This window comes from Solea solea, chromosome 12, assembly GCF_958295425.1.
Source record: "Solea solea chromosome 12, fSolSol10.1, whole genome shotgun sequence".
NCBI lineage: Eukaryota > Metazoa > Chordata > Actinopteri > Pleuronectiformes > Soleidae > Solea > Solea solea.
The window spans coordinates 24,577,747-24,603,104 of record NC_081145.1 but is presented as its reverse complement, the minus strand read 5'-3'; the positions used below and the strand labels follow the sequence as shown (position 1 = coordinate 24,603,104).

The window sequence follows — 25,358 nt, the reverse complement described above, 5'->3', positions numbered from 1 at the left end:
TTATTGCAACTGATAATCTTAACAATTTATGTATTTTGGACTCAAGACTTAATGGAAACAACACTACTACCTCTGAAGTCCCTGTGTTTTTGGAGTTTAGCTCATACTTAACCCTTTAACACCAAGTGTATCGCTGATGATACATTTGCGCAAGCGCACTTTGCACTGCCGTAGTTACGCAACAGTTTGTGCTAAAGGCAAAATTCCAACGATATCTGAAAGCTGAGAAGTTGTACGTAAAAATACACATGTGGTGAGTAATTTCACTCGTGCTGTTTCAGGAAGCCAGAGAATCAGCATATTTGTCACCAGAGAGGAGAGAGTGGGAGGAACACCTGTACATGGTTTCCATTTGTTTGATCCACATTGAGAGACAAAGAAACATTCAGAGACTGAAAAAATGTCAAATTTAACACAGATATTGGAAGTTATTCTGGAAAAATGGTCCTCGAAAATGGTCCTCGAGGTCCAGATGGACCTTTTGAGGTTTAGGTGTCAAAGGGTTAAGGCCTGTGGGCCACATCCGGTACCACATTAGTAGCTACCACACATCATGTTACCATGCCAATAAAGGAAATAAACTTGGACTTTGAAAACACAGGGCCAGAGTATTTTGCGCACTCTCCTTGAGCATTTTACGTCGAGCAAAACATATTCAGTATAGCAAATTATTGGCTAAGATACATGTGGCCCGTGTGCTGTTTTACTGGAATACAGCAGAGGAAATCCGGTGAGACATTATTATATACAGCTGATTTCAGTGGAAAACCATTCATGCATTTTAAAAATGAGTTACCTCTCTTTATATGTTCATTTGTGAGTACTCCAACTTTGAAACAATCATCTAGTGTTGATATTTAGCATGGGTCAATCAATTGGTTTTCACTAATATCTTGGTACAAATCTGATCTCTGATTTCTTTATTTAATCCATAAACTTGCTTTGTTCTGACCTAATCTGGCCCTTGATTTGGACCCAGTTTTTTATTTTTATTTTTTTAATTTCGGCAGGTTCTACCTCATTGTATTTTGAGAGCCACATTAAAAACACATTGCTTAAGTATCCATTCAAGAAATGTATATAATATGAACAATATTGAGCAGTGATTAGAAGTACAATGTGTGGTGTGGTATTAATTCAAGGCCCTTTCATGCTCAGTGGTCCATCTGGTCTGCACATGTTTTGCATTTGATTTTGGACTAAGTGTGATGTTGACATTAGCCATTATCTCTCTGCTTATGATCATATTATGAAACCCTTATCCCTCACCTTTTTCTTCTTGTTTAAGGGCACATTGACACCCTTTTATAGCAAGTGTTGAATCATAGTGTTCCGAATCATTGCTATTCATCTCGTATCTTGTATACAATTGAGGATTCGACATGGAATGGACATTGCTTATTGAACTAGTTGTCTCAAAAATGATTACACTTTTTCAGGCTTTTTCTCTGATTATCTTTTGTATAATTTAGTGTCGAATGCAAGTGTTTTTATTTTGACTGCTGTTGCTGTGATGTGATTGAGTTTCACAGAAGAATCAGAGGTTTGCGTGATGTAGTTTGAAAACTGGGTCTGCCGCCTGTAAGACAGCGCCGAGGGTTCACACCTCAGCGGAAAAGGAAAAACGAAGTTAGCGCTGCTAGCTTGTAGCCTAGCTATGAAACCCTGTAACAACCAAACCTCGCTATCGAGTACGCATACTACGCATATAGCTAACGACCCATCTGACTAATTTACAGGGACGGTTAAAGATAACCGGATCAAATGGTAAGCGAAGCCGTGCAACGACAGGGTTTAATTTGGTTCGCCCATACGCGTGGACTCATTATTTGCTGGCTATCGTGTTGCTAAGCTAGCTCGCTAACTTATTGGCTAGTTCAGTTAGTATTGTAGTTCCTCCGCTAGTAGGGTGTTAGCTAGGCTAACACCATAACAACTCCAGTGCCGTTCAATATATGGAGGAGTTGGGGTTCTGGTTAGATGTAAACGTATTTGTAACCGTGGGATTATATGTTTGTGTCAAAAGATATTAGCTGTATATATGAAAATGAAGCAAATGTGCGCAGCGTTTAGCCCGGAGCTAGCGACAGGACTGCCCAGCTGATAAACGTCATATTTTTGAAAACATTCTCAATTTAACTTTTTTTCCCTCTGACGTGTCAACTCTGTGCCGCCATAGCTAATGTATCATGTGTTTTGTAGGTTTATGAGTCTGTGCAGTCATGGGTGACATGAAAACCCCAGATTTTGATGATCTGCTGGCTGCGTTTGACATCCCTGATGCCACAGGGTTGGATGCTAAAGAGCCTATCCAAGGGGGTCATGAGGAGGCTGAGAGTCAGCTGAAGCACTCGGGGATATGTCTGGATGACAGCTTATTGAGCAACCAAGCAGTTACAGCATCAGATATACCTGCTGTAAGTGTTATTGTGAAAAACACAAGTCGTCAGGAGTCACTGGGGGATTTTGAAGATAGGCTTCACACAGACTTGGTGTTACAAAATGGATTCAGGGGACAAGAGTCCTCCATTGACTCTGAGATAACTGATCCTGACTTCTCCAAATCGTTTGCCTCTGCTTTGAATGGTGAGAGTTCAAGGGAGTTTGGAAAGGCACCTATTCAGCACAAACCTGATGGAGCAATATTTTCCCAGTCGATGTCTCATTTTAGTCCCATCTCAAGTCCTGAGTCGGAAGACACTCAATGTAATAGAGATGAAGCGCACCCAACACAAGAAAAACCCTGTTTCCCAGAAGCCCCAGATTTGGTGGAGGCTTCAGTACCAGAGAATCCCCCAAAAGTGGACCTCTGCCTTTTCGATGACTGTCCTGAGGACTCTGATGTTCCCAAGAACACTCAAAGTAGCAGAACAGAAAACAGTCAAATTGACGTGCCCTCTGATGGTAACGAAATGGATTTAACACCTAAAGTACGCAGTGCAGTTCACTCGCCAATCAGTAACCAGAACTTTGAGTCCAACTGCAATTCAGGAACTACAAAGGAGGTTCACATCCCTTTTCCTTTTGTCAAAGCCCCGACATCTAAATTATCATCTTGCCTTGAGGCTTTGGCAGCACTGAATGCCAGAAAAGATCCCACTGAGCCATCAGCATTTCACAACGATTGCATGAAAGCAAGCTCCAAGGTCCCGATATCCCCAAGAAGTCCTCGAAGTCCACTTGAAGTTGTAAAACGTTTAATGAAGCCCTCTGATAGCCCCGTAAGCATCTGTAGTGATAGTAGCGGTAAAGCGTCCCCTGCCGTGGCATCCGGGTCACCCCCTGTTATACCCCGGGTCAGAATTAAAACCATCAAAACCACATCTGGACAGATCAAGCGCACAGTCACCAGTGTTCTGCCTGACTCCGAGACGGATGAAGTTCACTCTACCTATGAATCCTCTCCATCTCAGAGTATGATGAGTGAAGACTCTTACTGTAATATGTCTCCACATCTGTCTCAAAGTGTGGCCGATGATGTTGATGTACAGAGTAAAGTCACATCAGCTAGTGCATTGTCACCCAAAGTATTACTTAAAAAATCAGAAGCTAACTCCAGGAAGTCAGGCACATCACAGTCTGCACCAGTAGTTCATAACACCAGTGGATCTGTCAAAAGACATGTTCAGGTGCAGAGACCAAAGAGAGTGTCAGCCGCAACAGGACCTCCGACAACAAACACAAACTTCCTCCCTAAAGCAATGCACTTAGCAAGTTTGAACCTTGTCCCTCACAGTGTTGCTGCCTCAGTAGCTGCACGATCCACCTGTAGTCAACAAAGCCAACACGCACTCTCCTCTACGGTGTGCAGTACTGTCCCATTGGTACATCAGGTCAAAACAGCCAGCCCTTCTCCTCGTTCATACATTCCTAACACAGCTGCAGGAACCTTGAATAGACTGTTGAACAACACTAACCCTGTGCCTACATATGTGCCCAACCTGAACCCCCCTCCATTGAGCAACATCAACCTTCCACCACGCGGCTACTGCTGCCTCGAGTGTGGGGACTCCTTTGGGGTTGAGAGGAGCCTTGCATTTCATTACAATAGGAGGAGTGTTCACATTGAAGTAGGATGTACACACTGTGCGAAGACCATGGTGTTCTTTAACAAGTGTGCCCTGTTGGCACATGCCCGTGAGCACAAGAGCAACGGCATGGTGATGCAGTGCACACAGCTCCACATGAAACCCATCGCTGCAGAGCATATGTTTGTACCGCTGAACGTTGAACCTGTGAACGCGGACTCTTACACTTCGCCCTCGCCCTCACCCTCACCCTCACCTAAAAACCCACCCGTCCTGCCATTATATCCAGACAGTATCATTCGCCATAAAATCCGGTGCTTGGAGTGTAACAAACAGTTACCTGACTTCAAAGCACTGGCGGGCCATTACCAGAGGACGTCAGAGGATGTGGAAGGACTTGTAAGTAGATGTTTAATTCTAATATTGAAGACTTTAGTGAGATGTTTTCATGTGTTTTGCTAAACTGACACTTTTCTATTTTCCTCTTATGACACAGATATGTAAGATGTGCTCAATGTTGCTACCCAACAAGTGCAGCTTCAGAGCTCATCATCGCATTCACACACACAAGTCTCCTTATGTTTGTCCCGAGTGTGGCGGCCTGAGTCGGTCTGCAGACGTACAGAAGCACGTCAAGGAAAACTGTCTGCACTACGCTCGCAAGGCTTGGTACAAGTAAGTTCTGGCCGCCCGCTCCAACCGCCACAAAACAATTTTTATAATAAATGTTTTTTTTTGTAATGATTCAAATTAGTTCTCTGATTTTACAGCTTCGTAAAAGTGATTTTTTTTTTTTTAATAATTTTGATTTGTGGACAAAACAAGACATAACATCATCATTTCCAGGTTTGTAAAACACTGGTCAACATTTGTCTTCTGCCATTTTCTGGACCAAACAATTACTCGATTAATTGAGAAAGTAATCAACAGAATAAACGATTATGAAGATAACGTGCAGGCCTACATGTTGTTTCTCATTTATTTCATTTGAGCTTCTGAAGGAACACAGTGTATGATGGCAGCCTCCATAAAAGCAAAGCCAGGCCTTAAGTGTGTACTTGTTTTTATTTTTTTATTAACGTATGTTGTTGCATGTTTGGTTTAATTCTTCTGATCTCAATAGATTATGATTAACAGTAAAAGAAGTTCACGTTCAAATCATAATGAAAACGGAACTGAGAACACAGTGAACATCCTGTACCAAATGAAGTAGCACAAATAAGTGTACCATATAAAATACAGAGTCATTACATCACATTTCTTTGTTTCCCCCTCCCAGATGTCTTCACTGTGATATGGTTTTCAAGACCCTTCAAGGACAAAAGGCTCACATTGAAGAGAAACACTGTGAGGTCTTTTACAAGTGCTCCATGTGTCCAGTGGCCTTAAAGACCAGTGAGAGCTGTGAAATGCATTTGAAAAATAAACACGGTGCAAGCAAAACAACCCCTCAGTGAGTCAAAGCCTCATGACCAGCACCACAGCACTTTCCTCTTCTTCTTTTTTTTACAGATCAACACAGGTCGTTTTCAACGTTTCTTTCCTTATTTTGCAGGTTAATCTTTAAGTGTTCCTGTGAGACCATTTTCAAGAAGAAGCAGCTGCTGTTTCAGCATTTCCATCAGAACGCCCATAAGCACGTCACCTGTGTATTCAAGTGTCCAGAGTGCAACTCCGTCTTTCCACAAAAGCACTTATTAATGCAGCACTTCAAGGTTTGTTTGTATTTTTTATACTTTACAGATCTTGTGTTCATCTCTCAATTCAGAATAATTTCCCTATTTGTAATCAGTTTACCTGTTCTTTTAATTTGTGTTGCAGGAGTTTAATCATGCATGTACCTTTATTTAAATCAGTGATTCCTTAAGACACTGGGTAGGGACACACAGAAGGGTCACAGGAGATACAGTATTTTTTGGGTCCCAAAATGCACACAATCAAGTTATAGTGAACCTCTCTTGGAAATGATTTGGATGCCAATTGAAAAATTAGTTTTAACAGATACGGCTGTAAATTAGTCACTAAATTATGCACAAATTTAGGCCTGTCAAGATTTATATTGTGAGTTGGGTCACAATAAACATCAATCATCTTTTAATTTGGATCCCACGTATAAAGTTTGGGAAATAGTCATGTAAATGGTTTAGATAATTAATCAATTACTAAATGAATAGTCAATTACATTTTTCAATTTCTTAAATGAGAATATTTTCTAGTTTCTTTGCTCCATCTAACAAAGAAATCCGTTCGAGGTTTAGGAAACATTGATCAACACTTTATGGACCAAACAACTACTTGAGTAGAGGAGAAAATAATGTATATATTAATTGATTATGAAAACAATTAGTAGTTGCAGCTCTAAAATGATACCTATGTTGTAGGAGGAAACAAACAAACAATCCCTTTTCCTTAGCAAAGCTCAGTTCCTGCCTTGTCATTGTTTCAGTGTTTGCTGTGTAAACCCTTGCACAAGATGCAACATTGTAAATCACGTGTGTCGTTCTGCATTATGCATTATTACATTGTGACCTTGTGTTTTGCAGTCTGTGCATGTAGGAAACCTGACGGCAGAGGCGGAGAAGAACAGCAGACAGCAATCTGACAACGCTGAGTGCCATCAGGCCTCTCATCCCGTCCCACAGCAGAAGACGAGTCACGGTCCTGTGAAACACACAGATAGTCCCAGAAAAAAGGCTGAGCAGGACGGCAGGCCGCGCGTGAAGCCCACTGGCTGGACATGTGGCAAGTGTCTCCAGTGGTTCCCCGAAAGAGACTCATATGTTTCTCACGTGAAGAGCAAACACGGGAAGGTAAAGGACCATGCAGTTTGTCATTTGTTTTAAAATGTAAAGGTCCAGTGTGTGAGGATTAGTGACATCTAATGGTAAGATGTCAAAACTCATCTCACCTCTTCTTTTTCCAAGACAATCAGAGAACTACAGTGACCTTTGCATGAATGTAAACAAGTCTCCCAATCTCTTGACTGTTTCCTTTGTCATGGATTGAAGCAACAAGTTTATAATGTATAAACATAGTGCTGCAAGGCATTGTTGATGAAAGGGTTATTCTAAGATAAACAAATTATTTATTTTGAAGCGATTGTTGTAGAATCGTATATTAAAATTCTGCACAAATGTTACAAATTTGACCTTTTAAAGAAAGTTTTGAACTCTTTCATTCATAATTCTAACTATAAAACTATTGTTTTTATTGTCCTGAGTATGTTTCTCCATTCACTGACTTCAGGGCTCCAGACTAACTTTTTCATCCGGAGCACTGGTCCTAGATGAAAACCAAAATCTATGAACACAATGTAAACACAATGTAAAACATCATAGAACGTAATTCATTTAGAATTTTGAGAAATGCTTTCCAGTATCGATATTTGCCCTGGCGTATTGATTATCGTATAAGGACGACGATATATCACCAAATTGATATTTTGACCCACCTCTAATTAGATGTTTAGATGCTGACATTGTTTTTGTGTTTAATCCCAACAGTCCGTGAAGAAGTATCCATGTCAACATTGTGAGCAATCTTTCAACTCTACCACCAGTTTGAGAAGACACCTTCGCAACGACCACCACGGAAAAAAGAAAACCTACACTTGTTGGTAAGCTTGTGTTTGAAAGCAAACTTATTTAACTGTTGACTAACTAATCTATCAAATTATTCATTTCCATTTCTCCTTTTTTTTTTTTCTCCTTGAGGTATTGCACGGACACAAAGACAGTATTTACAACCAGTTTGAAGCTGAAGAACCACATCAGTCTAATGCATGGAATTAAAAATCCTGATCTCGACCAAATGCCGAAAACAGCCACACAGCAGTCAAAAAAGGCTTTGGGGAAGGTATGTTATTATCTATTAACTATTATTATTTGTTGAAACAACAACAGAAACAGCTTTAAAGCTGTAGTGAGTAACTTTTAGACACTTTGTTAGATTCAAATAAAAAAAAAAAATCAGATTTAGAGCAATATTTTGCTAGTCAAGCTAGAACTAGACTGGAAACAGATCGAAGTATGACTGAAAACAAAGAAGCATCCATGAAACAGTTGTTCAGATGATAGGATAAATATTTCTTGTCCCCGCCTGCCCCTGTACTGCTGCTGTATACACGCAAATGCTCCCTCAGTCAGGTCTGATAGTTTTACTTGACAGAGCCTGTTTTCTGATGAAGGACGCTGCATTTAAACAATGTTCATGATAATTTCTGTTCACAAAGACCAGACAGAAGCAAAATAAAAACATCAACAACAGCAAAAATTGGCCAGAGTTACGCTCTGCAGCTTTAAAGCATAAACACAGATGTAATAGAGTTAATGAGTCATTCATTTAATGTCTGTCATTTGCAGGGACGTGTACCAGAGAAGCCCTCAGGTGGCTCGCAGAAGGAAGGGCGGGATCGCAGTGTGAGTGTCGAGGCTCCCTCGGCGAAGCGTCCGAAAACCCAGTTCCGCTGTTCCAAGTGCGGCTTCGCCACCGACGACAGCGCGCAGTTCCAGCAACATATACCTCAGCATAAAACCGACGGGAACACTCCACAGTGCCTCCACTGCGGCCTGTGCTTCACGTCGGTGCTGTCCCTCAACAGACACCTTTTCATTGTACACAAAGTCAAAGAGCCCGAGGAAGAGGAGATGGAAGAAGCCAAGCTGGAGGCAAAGGGGCTGGATAATCACACGGTTAAATCTGCCGAGACTGACGAGGTCAATCATTTGTCACCGGGGCGAAGCAAAGCGGAGGCGCCGCAGACGGAAGAGCCGGCGAGTCCACGCCGCGAAAACATCGCGGACTGTGATTTAAAAGTGAGCGCTCACTCTCACACACAACCCGTGTCACTGCGGTAACAACAACAACAACAACAACAACAACAACAGCCGCCTCTTCTTCACTCCACACCTCCACGTGTAATGTGCTTTTCACGTAAAAGTATCAGGAGATACGGAGAGTTTTCCTTTTGACCATTTTTATTCCGAGAGACATTCAGTCTCAGTATTCAGACAGAGCAGTATTTTTCATAAATTGCGAGGACAAAGGAGTAGTCATATTTTAAAATTTTATTTAACTTTGCATGTTGATAATATATTCATCTTGCCTTCCAAACATACAGTAAGTGCACTCATATTACAGCTCAAGCCTTTTCTTTATCTTTTCTTTCTGTTTTCCGTCCGCCCTGACAGGAGACTCGGGAAACGTCTGTGAGTTGTTTTCAGTCTCGTGTATTGATTGATTGACGCGACGGGGGTCGGACTCTTCGCCTTTGTAACCGGCCGTAAATTTAAATGGCTTAAAGTTCTTCTGAAGTATTTAATGCGACACACTATGACCTATGAACGGTTTCAGGTTGAACGTTGGACTCTGTTGCGATTATTTTTTTGCAGCACAAAAGCTTGAATTTTAGTCGCCATTTATTAAGGGGCTGCAACATTTAATCAGTTATTATTGGTTTCTGAATGAATCGTCAATTATTTTGACAATCGATTAATAATTGATTGGATTGTGTTTTTTTCTTCAATAATTAATCAAGTTCTTTGATTTTTCAGCTTCCTAAATGTGAATATTTTCTGGTTTCTTCAAAGAAATCATTGGAATGCATTAATTTTGCTTTGTGAGCAAAAGAAAGGTATTTTAAGAACATTGTTTCATCATTTCAAGGTATTTTGGAAACAACGGTTAACATATTTTATACATTTTCCGACGTTTTATGGACCAAACAGCTGATTGATTAATTGATGAAATTAATCGATTATCAAAATAACGCTACTTGCAGCCCTACCATACAATTATTATTTAACTCATTATTCAGTATTTGTTTAAAAAGCCGTATTTGTGCATTTATGGTAAACAGTTATTTTATTTTCTATCCTGTAAGGTCAGTTACAGGTGTGGGATTGTTTTAAAAAGCAAATCCTCCTGAAATGACGCTACATTTTGACATTTTAAACATTGCTTTTGTCTTTGTTTGTCCCAGATCTGGCCTTTTTTTTTTTTTTTTTTTTTACATTTACTCTTTATGAGATGTTTTTCTTTCCAGAGAGTAAATATGGAGAGGTATTAGATGTGAGATGCAGCAGGATTTGAAAATACCTCAAAATTTGCCAGAAGAGTATTTTCAGGCAAGCGACCGATCAATGTAACGTCACATCGTCAGGGTACATTGTTTTTGGTTATCCAGAGCAGGTTTGAAAGTGAAGCGCGGTGGCATATTAGAGAGGATGTTTTAGAAATCAGGACTTTAGAGGAGGAAAAAAATCTTTTTCTTCCTGGTCTTAATTTGTAAAGCAGCATTTTCTGATGTTTTGTATACGACAGCTTCTACCTCCATGGTAAATGGCAGTGATTGTTAAATGATGAAGAGTTGCAGGTAATCTCAGTGCAATGTAAAGTAGAAGAAAAAAACCTTATAAGATGTGTATTATTCCACATGATTAGATTTTTATAAATTATTTTGAGAGAGATTGTGAGGCTATGCGGTCATATTGACTCAACTGGCAAGTGAACGTTTGTATGTAAGTGCTGTGTGAGCTCTTTTTTCCCCTCCCCTTGTACCTCTGTAATCCTTTAAATCACCACAAGGCTGAAGAATGTTTTTTTTTGTTTTTTTCAACGCTCGTCAAAAAAAAAATTTGTACTTTTGATACTGTGTACAGCGACGCAAACCGTGTACATACAGTAGCCACCACGACCCCTCGACCCCTCGACTCACAGCATTTCTTAAGCCATTACATCTGTTTGGCATGCAGTGGCCCATGTGCCTTGCTGTTATGTTTACGTAAAGTACTTACCAATAAATCGGTGCATTTAATTATATACGTCTTACACGTGATCTGATGTCTTGTTGTTGGGAGAAGGTTCTCAGTATTGAGCTGTGGGGGCGGGGGGAACATACTTAGGAACAGGGGGTCTCATTGTGAGTCCATTTATGGACCCAAAGGTAAAATCTAGTCCAGTGGTTTTCAGACTTTTTTATACCACCTGAGAAAGAATTGAGCTCTTGACGTAACACCATTATCACCAACTTTAAAATACAGTGGGGTAAATAGACCGACAATAATCAGCTACAGACTTTTACTTTCACAGGAGATTTATTCCCACTAAGAGGATTTGCTCTCTCATCCTCTACCGCACATGTACTTCACACACTGGTATAGTAAAATAAGATTAAGATGGAGCGAGAGATAAGGTGATTAATTATTATTATTTAAGTCTTGGTGGTCCCTTAAAAAAATGTTTCCACCTGTGTCCCTTAACTTTAGTCCTTACCATACATAACAGATTTTTTTCTTTACATTAAAACTTCACCTAGTGGAAATCAATAATGCATGGGATTTCAACACCAAGTAATAGGAATAGGAATCAAATTGTGATGGCAGTGTATCAAAAAAAAGCATTTTTTCATGTGTATTAAAAACTTGAAATTAATCTAATTTATTATCAAAATTTGTCCCAAAACATACAACGTTGCTGAATGTGAAGTGATTTGCATCAGCACAGCCAAAGATGTCCACACCGGAAAATCCAAAAACACCAAAAAGTGTCCAGGGACCCAGAAGGGTTAATGTATTACTATTATGTTGTTGGTTATATGTTTAATTTTCTTCACACTGGTATTCACAGTAGAACAGTATTTCTGATGATTTCCTCCAAGTACCCCCAGAGGAAGATAGTAGTAAAACCATGGCCTTTGATAACTGCCCGTCCTGAGGACTCCTGTGCTCTTTCCTCCCCATCTCCATCATGGCAGAGGCATCTTCAATGACTCTCAATCTGAGGGGGCTGAGGAGCAAAGTTTCAAAGATCAAGATGAATCAGAGGACAAAACTGTGGGCGACAGGTAAGAGAATCCTGTAACATCATGTTTTTATTTTATTTATTATTCTTGAAATTGACTTGTGTTTTTTTATGATCACTAAGGACATTTCATGGGAGAGAAGAGCGTCGTGGAGGGTTCCTCGATGGAGTTTGACTTTGAAGACGTTAATGTTCCTGCTGAATTCAGAGCCGTTCTGCTGCGAGTCAAAGACCTGCAGACACGACTCACTCACAAGCTGCCCTGCAAATACGAGGAAATGCACCATTAGACATGTTAGTTCCATATTACTGTTGCAACTAATGATTGATCGAAAGTGATTGTTGTTTCCTAAACTTCCCCAGATATTTTTGTTCCTTCCTCAAAGATACACAGTTTTACAGTCACGGAGAAGCTGAGATAATGATTATTAATCAACTGTAAAAGTGATTATATTCTTGTGTTTTCTTTCGTTTAGAGGAGGAAGTGATCCTGCCTGAGGAACATTTCCCCTGCTGTCAGTGTAACGTCCGACTGATGAAGTGGAAAATTAGCTCCAGGTTATTGACCACTGTTTTTGGTCAGTAATGTTAATGTTGAAATCTGTTAATAAACTAGTAATTAAACACAGACAAAGATGTTTTTGTTGTTTTTGCTCTTCTGTTTTGAAAGAGAGCTCATCATGTAACACCTTTCTTTCAACATTTAATTATTTTTCTCTCCATTTCACTTTTAACTGTGCATTTGAAATGATACATATTATTATTATGTTTACTAATTATTATGATGTCTATATGTAGTGTATTTATATTCTTAATGCTCTATTCTGGCCTTCGTGTGTGTGTGTGTGTGTGTGTTTTCATAGACACACATTTTATTCGTATTGTAGTATAGTATGATTAATTGAAATAACATTAACCTTAATTATAAGTGAATATAACGAAATTATATTATCTATTTCAAAGTATTTTCCCACAGTACATGAGCAATTTATGAGAAATAAACGTCATATTACAGTATTATGTCAGTTGAGTGACGCCCTCTACTGGCCATCTTCAGAATGTTTTAGTAATTTGTATCCGGGTGAAAGGTCAAACTTACTCAGTCGCGTGTGAGTTGATGACAGTTCTGTTGTGATGCCTCTGATTGTCATGAGCGGTTTTCCCTGCAGTGGGAAAACGCGACGAGCTAAAGAGCTGAAGGATTACTTTGAACAGAGCTCCAAACTAAAGGTTCACATTGTAGGAGATGAAGCTCTGGGTGTGGATAAAAACAGTGTTTACGGAGGTAAGTTGAGCTAACATGCTAACCGTGACTAACTTCAGTCGGTGTCTCTTATCAAGCTAACAAAACGTTCCTCTCTACGTGAAGCGAAGCTAATGTGCTTATAAACACTGGCACCAGTTAGTTTTAAACACTCCGTCGTGTTTGTAATTAATGCCGAATTTTAAGAAAAATATGACACTTTAAACTTCTGTTCAACGTTTGCACTTATAATTACCAGGGAAGAAAACAGCGTTGAATTTTTAATATTTTGAATGGAATTTGGCGTGCTGATACAAATATCAGTCTGATACAGTCTTTTAAAATCCATTTTAATACAACTTTTAAACTGCTGTGTCACATTTCCCCCACATAAAGATAACCAGCCTTTTCAAAATCATAGTACTCCAACTGGGGTTACAAATATTATTAGACAGTTGATAGAAAGATACTTGATTAATCCTTTACAGGAAACTAGAGTTGTCACAGCAGTTTATTCACATCTAACCACATACATCTGCCCATAACATTAAAGCACATCTGTAATCTTACAGATTAATTATGATGATAATATAAATGAAACCAAAATATGCATTAGACATGATACTAACAAAAACAAGAATAAAATACATTAGGGATGCAGCAGTTATTCAAGTATGAAATTATTGCTAAATTTATTGTCTATTACTATTTAGGTAATCGATAAGGGTTAAAACAAGCTGTCTGATATATTGAGCTTCTTAAAAGTGAATATCGTCAGCTTTCTTTGCTCTATATAATAAGTCACTAAAATTGACTAATTTTGGTTTGTGAACAAAACAAGACATTTGAGAACATCGTCATTTCCAGGTTTGAAAAACACTGATCAACATTTTCTGACATTTTACAGAGCAAACAAGCACTTGATTAATTGAAAAAATAATCGACAGATTAAACAAATAACCCACAACATAACAAGTTCCCACAGTAGAAATGCAGCCCTCATTCATTCGACTTTTTGGGTTCCCAAACAAATTAGCAGCATTTTTCCAAACTTTTAGCAAAGATTTATGTTTATATGTTTTAAACAATGTGCTTAAAATGAAGTGGTAATTTCCATTTCAAAATAATATTATGTGTTACAGATATGGCTGTCAAATAGTCTCACTACTTTATGCTACAAATTTGCTGTTGTCACGACTAAATTGTGACTTTTGTCACAAAAGTTTGCCATCGTTGAAAAGTGGATCCATGTATATATAATATATATATATATGTCTATCTATCTATCTATGTATCTATATCTATCTATCTATCTATCTATATATCTATCTATATATATATATATAAAGTTTGGGAAACATAAATTATAACAGGCTGAGCTGAAGAGGTTTGTGATATGATACGAGATACCAAATCTCTGTTTTGGAGATCGGGGAATTTAGGGGGAAAAGCAAAATCCGATACGATCCAAACATCCTATATATTGCATGCACAGACTGCAAACATGTTCATAAAAATGAAGCGGCAGTATTTTAGCTAAGTCATGTTGATAAGAGCAAGAATATTTGTTACACAGTTGGAGAATTCTATCTCTGTTAGTTAACTTTGTTGAAATATTTGAAATGACAGACTGAGTCAGACTGATATTAGTAGATGCTCAAGGTTTCGTACACAAAAGTGATATTGTTCCTTCCTACTTACTTGTTCAGTGGTCAAACAACACCTTGTAAACTTTGATGTTAACTTAACCTAACACTGTTCAATATGTTGCAGATTCCCAAAAAGAGAAAAATGTGAGAGCATCTCTGAAAGCTGAGGTTGAGAGGTAAGATCATCATCATCATCATCATCATCATCATCATCATCATCACATCCCATCCCTCATGTTCTGCTGTCTCTGATCTCCTTCTACATCTGATTTATTTGTTTAGGAAAGTCAACAAGGATGACATTGTTATTCTGGATTCATTAAATTACATTAAAGGTAAATTTTATACATTTAATGTGAGGCATTTAAATCATGTGTGATCTGATTTTGCTCTTACCTTCATTAAAATAATAGTATTCAAATATCTTCCAGGATACCGTTACGAACTCTTCTGTCTCATCAAACATACACAGACACCACTCTGTCTGGTAAGTGGAGCAGATAAATGGTTTATTTATAGTTACTGTTACTATTACAATTCAGTATCTAAATTACGAGTAGATTAATCTGTCATTTTTTAATAATCGGCATTGCTCTATTATATTTATTAACCCACCAGTAATTATAGATGACACATTTATGCTCTAATGAAGTTGAATAAATGTTGCTAAGTGACTGAAAAATGTTTTTAATGACCGGTTTCACGCATTTAATATTTAGTTAATAGGTTATTTTTTATGAAAAATGTTGAGTGTAATTGCACTGCAATGAAGATTAGAGCAAAAGCAATTTTTTTTTTGTTAGTTCTCTTTAAATAAATAAATAAATAAATGTATTATATATATATATATATATATATATATATATATATATATATATATATATATATATATATATATATATATGTATGTATTCTCAAATGAAGGAAATAAAATGCTTAATATATGGGCCAAAAAAACCTCAGCTTCAAACATCAGTCATAGAATAACACGTATCGTTCAACCTCTAATCTGAATATATCTTAAATTACTTGTAACTCAGGTAAGTTTCTCTCTTATGTTTTAATTAAGGTATACTGTTTGACTTCACATGAAGAGAGCTCGTTGTGGAACACCAGTAGAGAAGCTGCTGAACAGTACACCCAAGACATGTGAGTAAAACTTGGAAATATTAAAAATAATCCCATTATAACTGAGATATTGCACCAAAATCTGTGCAACACCATTTTTCTGTTTAATTTCAAGTCTCCACCTTTCACTTACCATTTTATTTTGATTTTCTAAAGTATATATTTAATCTTATCATAGTTAACAATGTGTCCACTTCCTCTTTGGCAGCTTTGACGCGTTAGTTCTTAGATTTGAAGCTCCAGACTCCAGGAACAGATGGGACAGTCCACTCTTCACTGTCCTGAAAGACAACACGCTCCCGCTTGAAGCCATTTCTGACGCACTTTTAAAAAGAAAAGCACCACCACCGAACCAGTCCACGCAGAGCGTAAGTGACACACACACACACACACACACACATGCAGTATTTGGTTATTAATGTAACATTTTTATTAATTTTTTCCAGTCCGTCTGGTTCCGTTGTCTTCTTTCAGTCAGTTGATTGTTGTGTTTCTTCACAGCAACCACTGTCATCTGCAAACTTCCTGCACGAGTTGGACAAGATCACACAAGATGTCTTGATGGTACGTTTGTGTCAGTTTTTTTTTCTGGTGCTTTTGACTGAGGATTTTTTGGGGAATTGGTCGAAATTGCGTTAAATGCAAAATTTTTGATTTCCTCTTTTCTGTCTAAGTCGCACATAGTTGGTCCGATTTGAACCAAACTTCGTATACTTGTTGCTCTTATTGATTCCAAACAACATTGATTCAGTTGAGCAGTCCTAGTTAATATTTGTTTCACATTTTCTATGCACTCTGCAAAAGTCCTCAGCTCCAGTCCGATCACAGAAGCTGAAATATCTGAAAGCTTGATTTAATTATCGAAGAAAACTATCAAAATAGATGAAATGTGGTCCGAGGGTTAATTTGTATGAGAAAGAGCAGATTGAAGTTAATTTTTTACCAAATGCAAGTCACCTGATTTAATTTGTGCAGAGCAGTAATCCACCTTTTTTCGGTTACATGTAGAAAGCAATGAACACTCGTGTGTCTGTATTAACTTAAACTCAACTCCACACTGCTCCTCATGATCCTGACTTTGCCTGTGAGAACTGTGTAAAGCACGGGGGTCACAAACTCAAACGACCTGGGGGCCACTGAGTGTCTAGTTTGGTCAATAAGTGGAAAAAAAGTCATACTTTTTGAGAAAAAAGATATCAAATAATAATATTTACAATATTTCATAGAATTTGACATCAACCAATGCATGGGAACCCTTGTTATTTTGTTCTCGCTGTGATTATCTGTTAAACGATGTGACTGTGATGTCAAATGGCAGCTAAGTATTTTCAACCAATAGGAAATTACCTGCTCTGTTCCCCTGATTTGTCTATTGTGTTTAGTCGTCAATAACCTGAAACAGAATCTTTTTCTTTACTCTAAAGACTAAACAGACTTGTCATGCAGCCTGTAAATGAATGTTTTGATTCATCAGTGGACGTTGCATTTGTTTTCTAGGCGATTTTCAACGCACAGAAGACGAGCGTTCCTGGGGATCTCATTTCTGTCCCAGGAGCGACAGAAAAGATATCCTTTTTTTACAAGTTTCTGTTGATCTGTGTTCACTGTTGAACCTCAGTTAATGGAGATGCGTTTTACTCGTCTGAATCACTCCGTCAACTGGTGGGAGGCGACACACTCAATATCAAATGACTTGTTAGGTGAAGGTTGATGAATGCGCCTGCGTTAAAGGACTTTAAAGAAAGGCAGAGGCGTCAAATGCTGTTTCTTTTTTTTTTTTTGCAGCTTTGGCAGCTGTGGTTTGTCGCAGTTTCTCAAAAATGCAAACACTTTGATTTTCTCCTTTTTTGAGGCATTAAATGTCCTTAACCTTGCATCAAACATTGAGCTGACCAGAGGCATCAACATGGCAGAGCTGCGGAAACTGCGGCGCCAGTTCATCAGCTACACAAAGATGCACCCAACGGAAAACACAGGACAGATTTTCAACATGTTTGTGCAATATTTAAATAAGAGCCTTCACTAATTTAAATTTTTTTGTTACAAATAAAATATTTGAATATTTCTTTCCTGTTATTGTGTCTTTGCCAAGTTGAGATTTATCAACCTTTTTATTTTGGGCAAAATCAAAGCTTCTGACAATTGTTTTTTATGAGATAAAATGTTAATATAAGATAAAAAGTCGAAATTATGAGATAATAGTCATAATTGTGAGACAAATAATCGAAACTATGAAATAAAAAGTTGTAATTATAAGAAAAAGCAAATTATGAGGAAAAGTTGAAATTATAAGTTAAAAAGTAGAGATTATTAGACAAAAATAATCAAAAAAGTCATAGGTTATTATGTCGCCCGAATTGTGACAAAAAAGTTAGTTTAGTATGTCGTCCATAAGAGTCAAAAAAGTCATAGGTTAGTATGTCGTCCAAAATTAGTCAAAAAAGTCATAGTATAGTATGTCGTCCAAAATGAGTCAAAAAAGTCATGGTTTAGTATGTCGTTCAAAATGTGACAGAAAACTCATAGTATAGTATGTCGTCCAAAATGTGACAAAAAAGTCATAGTTTAGTATGTCGTCCAAAATGAGTCAAAAGTCATGGTTTAGTATGTCGCCAAAAAGTCACAAAAATGTCATAGTATAGTATATCGTCCAAAAAGTCACAAAAATGTCATAGTATAGTATGTCGTCCAAAATGTGAAAAAAAAGTCACAGTATAGTATGTCGTCCAAAATGTGACAAAAAAGTCATAGTTTAGTATGTCGTCCAAAAAGTCACAAAAATGTCATAGTATAGTATGTCGTCCAAAATGTGAAAAAAAAGTCACAGTATAGTATGTCGTCCAAAATGTGACAAAAAAGTCATAGTTTAGTAAGTCGCCCGAATTGTGACAAAAAAGTCATAGTTTAATATGTTGTCCAAAATGTGACAAAAAAGTCATAGTATAGTATGTCGTCCAAAATGTGACAAAAAAGTCATAGTATTGTATGTCGTCCAAAATGTGACAAAAAAGTCATAGGTTAGTATGTCGTCCAAAATGAGACAAAAAAGTCATAGTTTGGTATGTCGTCCAAAATGTGACCAAAAAGTCATAGTTTAATATGTCATCCAAAATGTGACAAAAAGTCATAGTTTAGTATGTCGTCCAAAATGTGACAAAAACGTCATAGAATAGTATGTCTTCCAAAATGTGACAAAAAAGTCATAGTTTAGTATGTCGTTCAAAATGTGACAAAAAGTCATAGTTTAGTATGTCGTCCAAAATGAGACAAAAAAGTCATAGTATAGTATGTCGTCCAAAATGAGACAAAAAAGTCATAGGTTAGTATGTCGTCCAAAATGTGACAAAAAAGTCATAGTATAGTATGTCGTCCAAAATGTGACAAAAAAGTCATAGGTTAGTATGTCGTCCAAAATGAGACAAAAAAGTCATAGTTTAGTATGTCGCCAAAAAGTCACAAAAATGTCATAGTATAGTATATCGTCCAAAAAGTCACAAAAATGTCATAGTATAGTATGTCGTCCAAAATGTGAAAAAAAAGTCACAGTATAGTATGTCGTCCAAAATGTGACAAAAAATTCATAGTTTAGTATGTCGTCCAAAAAGTCACAAAAATGTCATAGTATAGTATGTCGTCCAAAATGTGAAAAAAAAGTCATCGTATAGTATGTCGTCCAAAATGTGACAAAAAAGTCATAGTTTAATATGTTGTCCAAAATGTGACAAAAAAGTCATAGTATAGTATGTCGTCCAAAATGTGACAAAAAAGTCATAGTATAGTATGTCGTCCAAAATGTGACCAAAAAGTCATAGTTTAATATGTCATCCAAAATGTGACAAAAAGTCATAGTTTAGTATGTCGTCCAAAATGTGACAAAAAAGTCATAGTATAGTATGTCTTCCAAAATGTGACAAAAAAGTCATAGTTTAGTATGTCGTCCAAAATGTGACAAAAAAGTCATAGTATAGTATGTCTTCCAAAATGTGACAAAAAAGTCATAGGTTAGTATGTCGTCCAAAATGTGACAAAAAAGTCATAGTATAGTATGTCGTCCAAAATGTGACAAAAAAGTCATAGTATTGTATGTCGTCCAAAATGTGACAAAAAAGTCATAGGTTAGTATGTCGTCCAAAATGTGACAAAAAAGTCATAGGTTAGTATGTCGTCCAAAATGAGACAAAAAAGTCATAGTATAGTATGTCCTCCAAAATGTGACAAAAAAGTCACAGTATAGTATGTCGTCCAAAATGTGACAAAAAAGTCATAGGTTAGTATGTCGTCCAAAATGTGACAAAAAAGTCATAGTATTGTATGTCGTCCAAAATGTGACAAAAAAGTCATAGGTTAGTATGTCGTCCAAAATGTGACAAAAAAGTCATAGGTTAGTATGTCGTCCAAAATGAGACAAAAAAGTCATAGTATAGTATGTCGTCCAAAATGTGACAAAAAAGTCACAGTATAGTATGTCGTCCAAAATGTGACAAAAAAGTCAAAGGTTAGTATGTCGTCCAAAATGTGACAAAAAAGTCATAGTATTGTATGTCGTCCAAAATGTGACAAAAAAGTCATAGTATAGTATGTCGTCCAAAATGTGACAAAAAAGTCATAGTTTAGTATGTCGTCCAATATGTGACAAAAAAGTCATAGGTTAGTATGTCGTCCAAAATGTGACAAAAAAGTCATAGGTTAGTATGTCGTCCAAAATGTGACAAAAAAGTCATAGTATAGTATGTCGTCCAAAATGTGACAAAAAAGTCATAGTATAGTATGTTGTCCAAAATGTGACAAAAAAGTCATAGTATAGTGTGTCGTCCAAAATGTGACAAAAAAGTCATAGTTTAGTATGTCGTCCAAAATGTGACAAAACAGTCATAGTATTGTATGTCGTCCAAAATGTGACAAAAAAGTCATAGTTTAGTATGTCGTCCAAAATGTGACAAAAAAGTCATAGGTTAGTATGTCGTCCAAAATGTGACAAAAAAGTCATAGGTTAGTATGTCGTCCAAAATGAGACAAAAAAGTCATAGTATAGTATGTCGTCCAAAATGTGACAAAAAAGTCACAGTATAGTATGTCGTCCAAAATGTGACAAAAAAGTCATAGTTTAGTATGTTGTCCAAAATGTGACAAAAAAGTCATAGGTCAGTATGTCGTCCAAAATGAGACAAAAAAGTCATAGTATAGTATGTCGTCCAAAATGTGACAAAAAAGTCACAGTATAGTATGTCGTCCAAAATGTGACAAAAAAGTCATAGGTTAGTATGTCGTCCAAAATGTGACAAAAAAGTCATAGTATTGTATGTCGTCCAAAATGTGACAAAAAAGTCATAGTATAGTATGTCGTCCAAAATGTGACAAAAAAGTCATAGTTTAGTATGTCGTCCAAAATGTGACAAAAAAGTCATAGTATTGTATGTCGTCCAAAATGTGACAAAAAAGTCATAGGTTAGTATGTCGTCCAAAATGAGACAAAAAGTCATAGTATTGTATGTCGTCCAAAATGTGACAAAAAAGTCATAGTTTAGTATGTCGTCCAATATGTGACAAAAAAGTCATAGGTTAGTATGTCGTCCAAATGTGACAAAAAAGTCATAGTATAGTATGTCGTCCAAAATGTGACAAAAAAGTCATAGTATAGTATGTTGTCCAAAATGTGACAAAAAAGTCATAGCATAGTGTGTCGTCCAAAATGTGACAAAAAAGTCATAGTTTAGTATGTCGTCCAAAATGTGACAAAAAAGTCATAGTATAGTATGTCGTTCAAAATGTGACAAAAAAGCCATAGTTTAGAATGTCGTAGTATAGTATGTCGTTCAAAATGTGACAAAAAAGTCATAGGTTAGTATGTCGTCCAAAATGTGACAAAAAAGTCATAGTATTGTATGTCGTCCAAAATGAGACAAAAAAGTCATAGTATAGTAAAAAAAGTCATAGGTTAGTATGTCGTCCAAAATGTGACAAAAAAGTCATAGTATTGTATGTCGTCCAAAATGTGACAAAAAAGTCATAGTATAGTATGTCGTCCAAAATGTGACAAAAAAGTCATAGTTTAGTATGTCGTCCAAAATGTGACAAAAAAGTCATAGTATTGTATGTCGTCCAAAATGTGACAAAAAAGTCATAGGTTAGTATGTCGTCCAAAATGAGACAAAAAAGTCATAGTTTAGTATGTCGTCCAAAATGTGACCAAAAAGTCATAGTTTAATATGTCATCCAAAATGTGACAAAAAGTCATAGTTTAGTATGTCGTCCAAAATGTGACAAAAAAGTCATAGTATAGTATGTCTTCCAAAATGTGACAAAAAAGTCATAGTTTAGTATGTCGTTCAAAATGTGACAAAAAAGTCATAGTTTATTATGTCGTCCAAAATGAGACAAAAAAGTCATAGTATAGTATGTCGTCCAAATAGAGACAAAAAAGTCATAGGTTAGTATGTCGTCCAAAATGTGACAAAAAAGTCATAGGTTAGTATGTCGTCCAAATTGTGACAAAAAAGTCATAGTATAGTATGTCGTCCAAAATGTGACAAAAAAGTCATAGTATTGTATGTCGTCCAAAATGTGACAAAAAAGTCATAGTATTGTATGTCGTCCAAAATGTGACAAAAAAGTCATAGGTTAGTATGTCGTCCAAAATGTGACAAAAAAGTCATAGGTTAGTATGTCGTCCAAAATGAGACAAAAAAGTCATAGTATAGTATGTCGTCCAAAATGTGACAAAAAAGTCACAGTATAGTATGTCGTCCAAAATGTGACAAAAAAGTCATAGGTTAGTATGTCGTCCAAAATGTGACAAAAAAGTCATAGTATTGTATGTCGTCCAAAATGTGACAAAAAAGTCATAGTTTAGTATGTCGTCCAATATGTGACAAAAAAGTCATAGGTTAGTATGTCGTCCAAAATGTGACAAAAAAGTCATAGTATAGTATGTCGTCCAAAATGTGACAAAAAAGTCATAGTATAGTATGTTGTCCAAAATGTGACAAAAAAGTCATAGCATAGTGTGTCGTCCAAAATGTGACAAAAAAGTCATAGTTTAGTATGTCGTCCAAAATGTGACAAAAAAGTCATAGTATAGTATGTCGTTCAAAATGTGACAAAAAAGCCATAGTTTAGTATGTCGTAGTATAGTATGTCGTTCAAAATGTGACAAAAAAGTCATAGTATAGTATGTCGTTCAAAATGTGACAAAAAAGCCATAATTTAGTATGTCGTCCAAAATGAGACAAAAAAGTCATAGTATAGTATGTCTTCCAAAATGTGACAAAAAAGTCATAGTTTAGTATGTCGTCCAAAATGTGACCAAAAAGTCATAGTTTAGTATGTCGTCCAAAATGTGACAAAATGTCATAGTTTAGTATGTCGTCCAAAAAGAGACAAAAAAGTCATAGTTTAGTATGTCGTCTGAAATGTGACAAAAAAGTCATAGTTTAGTATGTCGTCTAAAATGTGACAAAAAAGTCATAGTATTGTATGTCGTCCAAAATGTGACAAAAAAGTCATAGGTTAGTATGTCGTCCAAAATGTGACAAAAAAGTCATAGTTTAGTATGTCGTCCAAAATGTGACAAAAAAGTCATATTATAGTATGTCGTTCAAAATGTGACAGTCATAGTTATTGGCTGAGATGAAGCACATTTATTGCTCCAGCTCCTCCCTCGTCCAATCACAAAACGGGGACCGCCCACGTGGTGATGACACAGAGAGGGTGGAGGCTCCAGAGTATGTGATTGATATAAGTTCAAACTTTATATTTATTTTACTTTTATTCTTTCCAAACACTTCACATGACGGGACTCGAACTCACAACCCCAGGGTGATGAGGTCAGATCTCATCCATGAGGCCACTGAGGCTCTTCGTTTTTGTTCTTGTCTCATCTTGGACGTCTGAGTAAACGAGGATTTTCAGTGTGTCGTCCAAAAAGACATCGTGCATTAAAGCGTGGACAACTTCAGAGTAAGATGAGACACTTGTCTTTATGCTCTCACTCTCAAGTTCTTGGTTTCTCATCTTGAGTTTTTCAAAATTTCAACCATTGAATTACGAAGACAGTTTGATCCTTCATCAGTTCACTTGTTTCTTCTGTCACTGTCAAGACAAACATCAGCACTGAAGATGGTCCAGTGGACTAGGACGTCGCACCACGTCACAAGACATCGTGTGTTCGAATCCTACTGGAGGTACGTGAGTGTCTATGTGTCTGTCCGGGAGCTTTAAAAACTGTCTAAAATACTTCCAAAAACTAAACAGGTGTTATTTCACTTTTAACGAGGATTTCAACTTCATCATCAACGTCTCTTCAATAATGGGAGGAAAGAACTAGCAATGAAGAGGCTTGAAAAAGCCTCAAAGATACTAGCTGGCAACTTTTTTTTGTTGATGTCAGCAAATAAAATCTATAAAACAATCAGAGATGTCACAAAAAAGTCTTAGGTTAGTATGTCGTCCAAAATATGACAAAAAAGTCATAGTTTAGTATGTCGTCTGAAATATGACAAAAAAGTCACAGGTTAGTATGTCGTCCAAAATATGACAAAAAAAGTCATAGGGTAGTATGTTGTCCGAAATATGACAAAAAAGTCATAGTATAGTATGTCGTTCAAAATCAGTCAAAAAAGTCATAGGTTAGTATGTTGTCCAAAATGTGACAAAAAAGTCATAGTTTAGTATGTCGTCCAAAATGAGACAAAAAAGTCATAGTATAGTATGTCGTCCAAAATGAGACAAAAAAGTCATAGGTTAGTATGTCGTCCAAAATGTGACAAAAAAGTCATAGTATAGTATGTCGTCCAAAATGTGACAAAAAAGTCATAGGTTAGTATGTCGTCCAAAATGTGACAAAAAAATTATAGGTTAGTATGTCGTCCAAAATGAGACAAAAAAGTCATAGGTTAGTATGTCGTCCAAAATGTGACAAAAAAGTCATAGTATAGTATGTCGTCCAACATGTGACAAAAAAGTCATAGTTTAGTATGTCGTCCAATATGTGACAAAAAAGTCATAGGTTAGTATGTCGTCCAAAATGTGACAAAAAAGTCATAGTATTGTATGTCGTCCAAAAAGAGACAAAAAAGTCATAGGTTAGTATGTCGTCCAAAATGAGACAAAAAAGTCATAGTTTAGTATGTCGTCCAAAATGTGACAAAAAAGTCATAGGTTAGTATGTCGTCCAAAATGTGACAAAAAAGTCATAGGTTAGTATGTCGTCCAAAATGTGACAAAAAAGTCATAGTTTAGTATGTCGTCTAAAATGTGACAAAAAAGTCATAGTATTGTATGTCGTCCAAAATGTGACAAAAAAGTCATAGTATAGTATGTCGTCCAAAATGTGACCAAAAAGTCATAGGTTAGTAAGTCGCACGAACTGTGACTAAAAAGTCATGGTTTAATATGTCGTCTAAAATGTGACAAAAAAGTCATAGTTTAGTATGTCGTCCAAAATGAGACAAAAAAGTCATAGGTTAGTATGTCGTCCAAAATGTGACAAAAAAGTCATAGTGTAGTATGTCG

At 36.7% G+C, this 25,358-nt stretch overlaps 3 protein-coding genes across 4 annotated transcripts; all 3 read left to right on the top strand.

Moving 5' to 3' along the window:
• Positions 1-1,617: 1,617 nt before the first annotated feature.
• znf592 (zinc finger protein 592) lies at positions 1,618-10,845 on the top strand. The gene is made up of 9 exons (XM_058646157.1): positions 1,618-1,767; positions 2,203-4,427; positions 4,525-4,703; positions 5,308-5,481; positions 5,584-5,743; positions 6,572-6,838; positions 7,532-7,644; positions 7,742-7,883; positions 8,390-10,845. The coding sequence occupies exons 2-9, from the start codon at positions 2,223-2,225 to the stop codon at positions 8,882-8,884; spliced, it is 3,735 nt and encodes a 1,244-aa protein (XP_058502140.1). The 5' UTR covers positions 1,618-1,767; positions 2,203-2,222; the 3' UTR covers positions 8,885-10,845.
• Positions 10,846-11,478: 633 nt separating this feature from the next.
• nmba (neuromedin Ba) lies at positions 11,479-12,354 on the top strand. Its single transcript, XM_058646586.1, has 2 exons — positions 11,479-11,871; positions 11,952-12,354. Exons 1-2 carry the CDS (start codon positions 11,775-11,777, stop codon positions 12,116-12,118), a joined length of 264 nt encoding a protein of 87 aa, XP_058502569.1. The 5' UTR covers positions 11,479-11,774; the 3' UTR covers positions 12,119-12,354.
• A 568-nt stretch (positions 12,355-12,922) lies between these two features.
• On the top strand, positions 12,923-17,913 carry kti12 (KTI12 chromatin associated homolog). Of its 2 annotated transcripts, none has more exons than XM_058645836.1 (9): positions 12,923-13,113; positions 14,845-14,896; positions 15,003-15,055; positions 15,152-15,207; positions 15,790-15,869; positions 16,057-16,216; positions 16,350-16,412; positions 17,346-17,416; positions 17,733-17,913. In XM_058645836.1, the coding sequence occupies exons 1-9, from the start codon at positions 12,963-12,965 to the stop codon at positions 17,872-17,874; spliced, it is 828 nt and encodes a 275-aa protein (XP_058501819.1). In that variant the 5' UTR covers positions 12,923-12,962; the 3' UTR covers positions 17,875-17,913. The 2 variants fall into 2 exon arrangements, with proteins under 2 accessions (XP_058501819.1, XP_058501818.1); XM_058645835.1 differs by having other exon boundaries at positions 15,134-15,207.
• Positions 17,914-25,358: the final 7,445 nt, after the last annotated feature.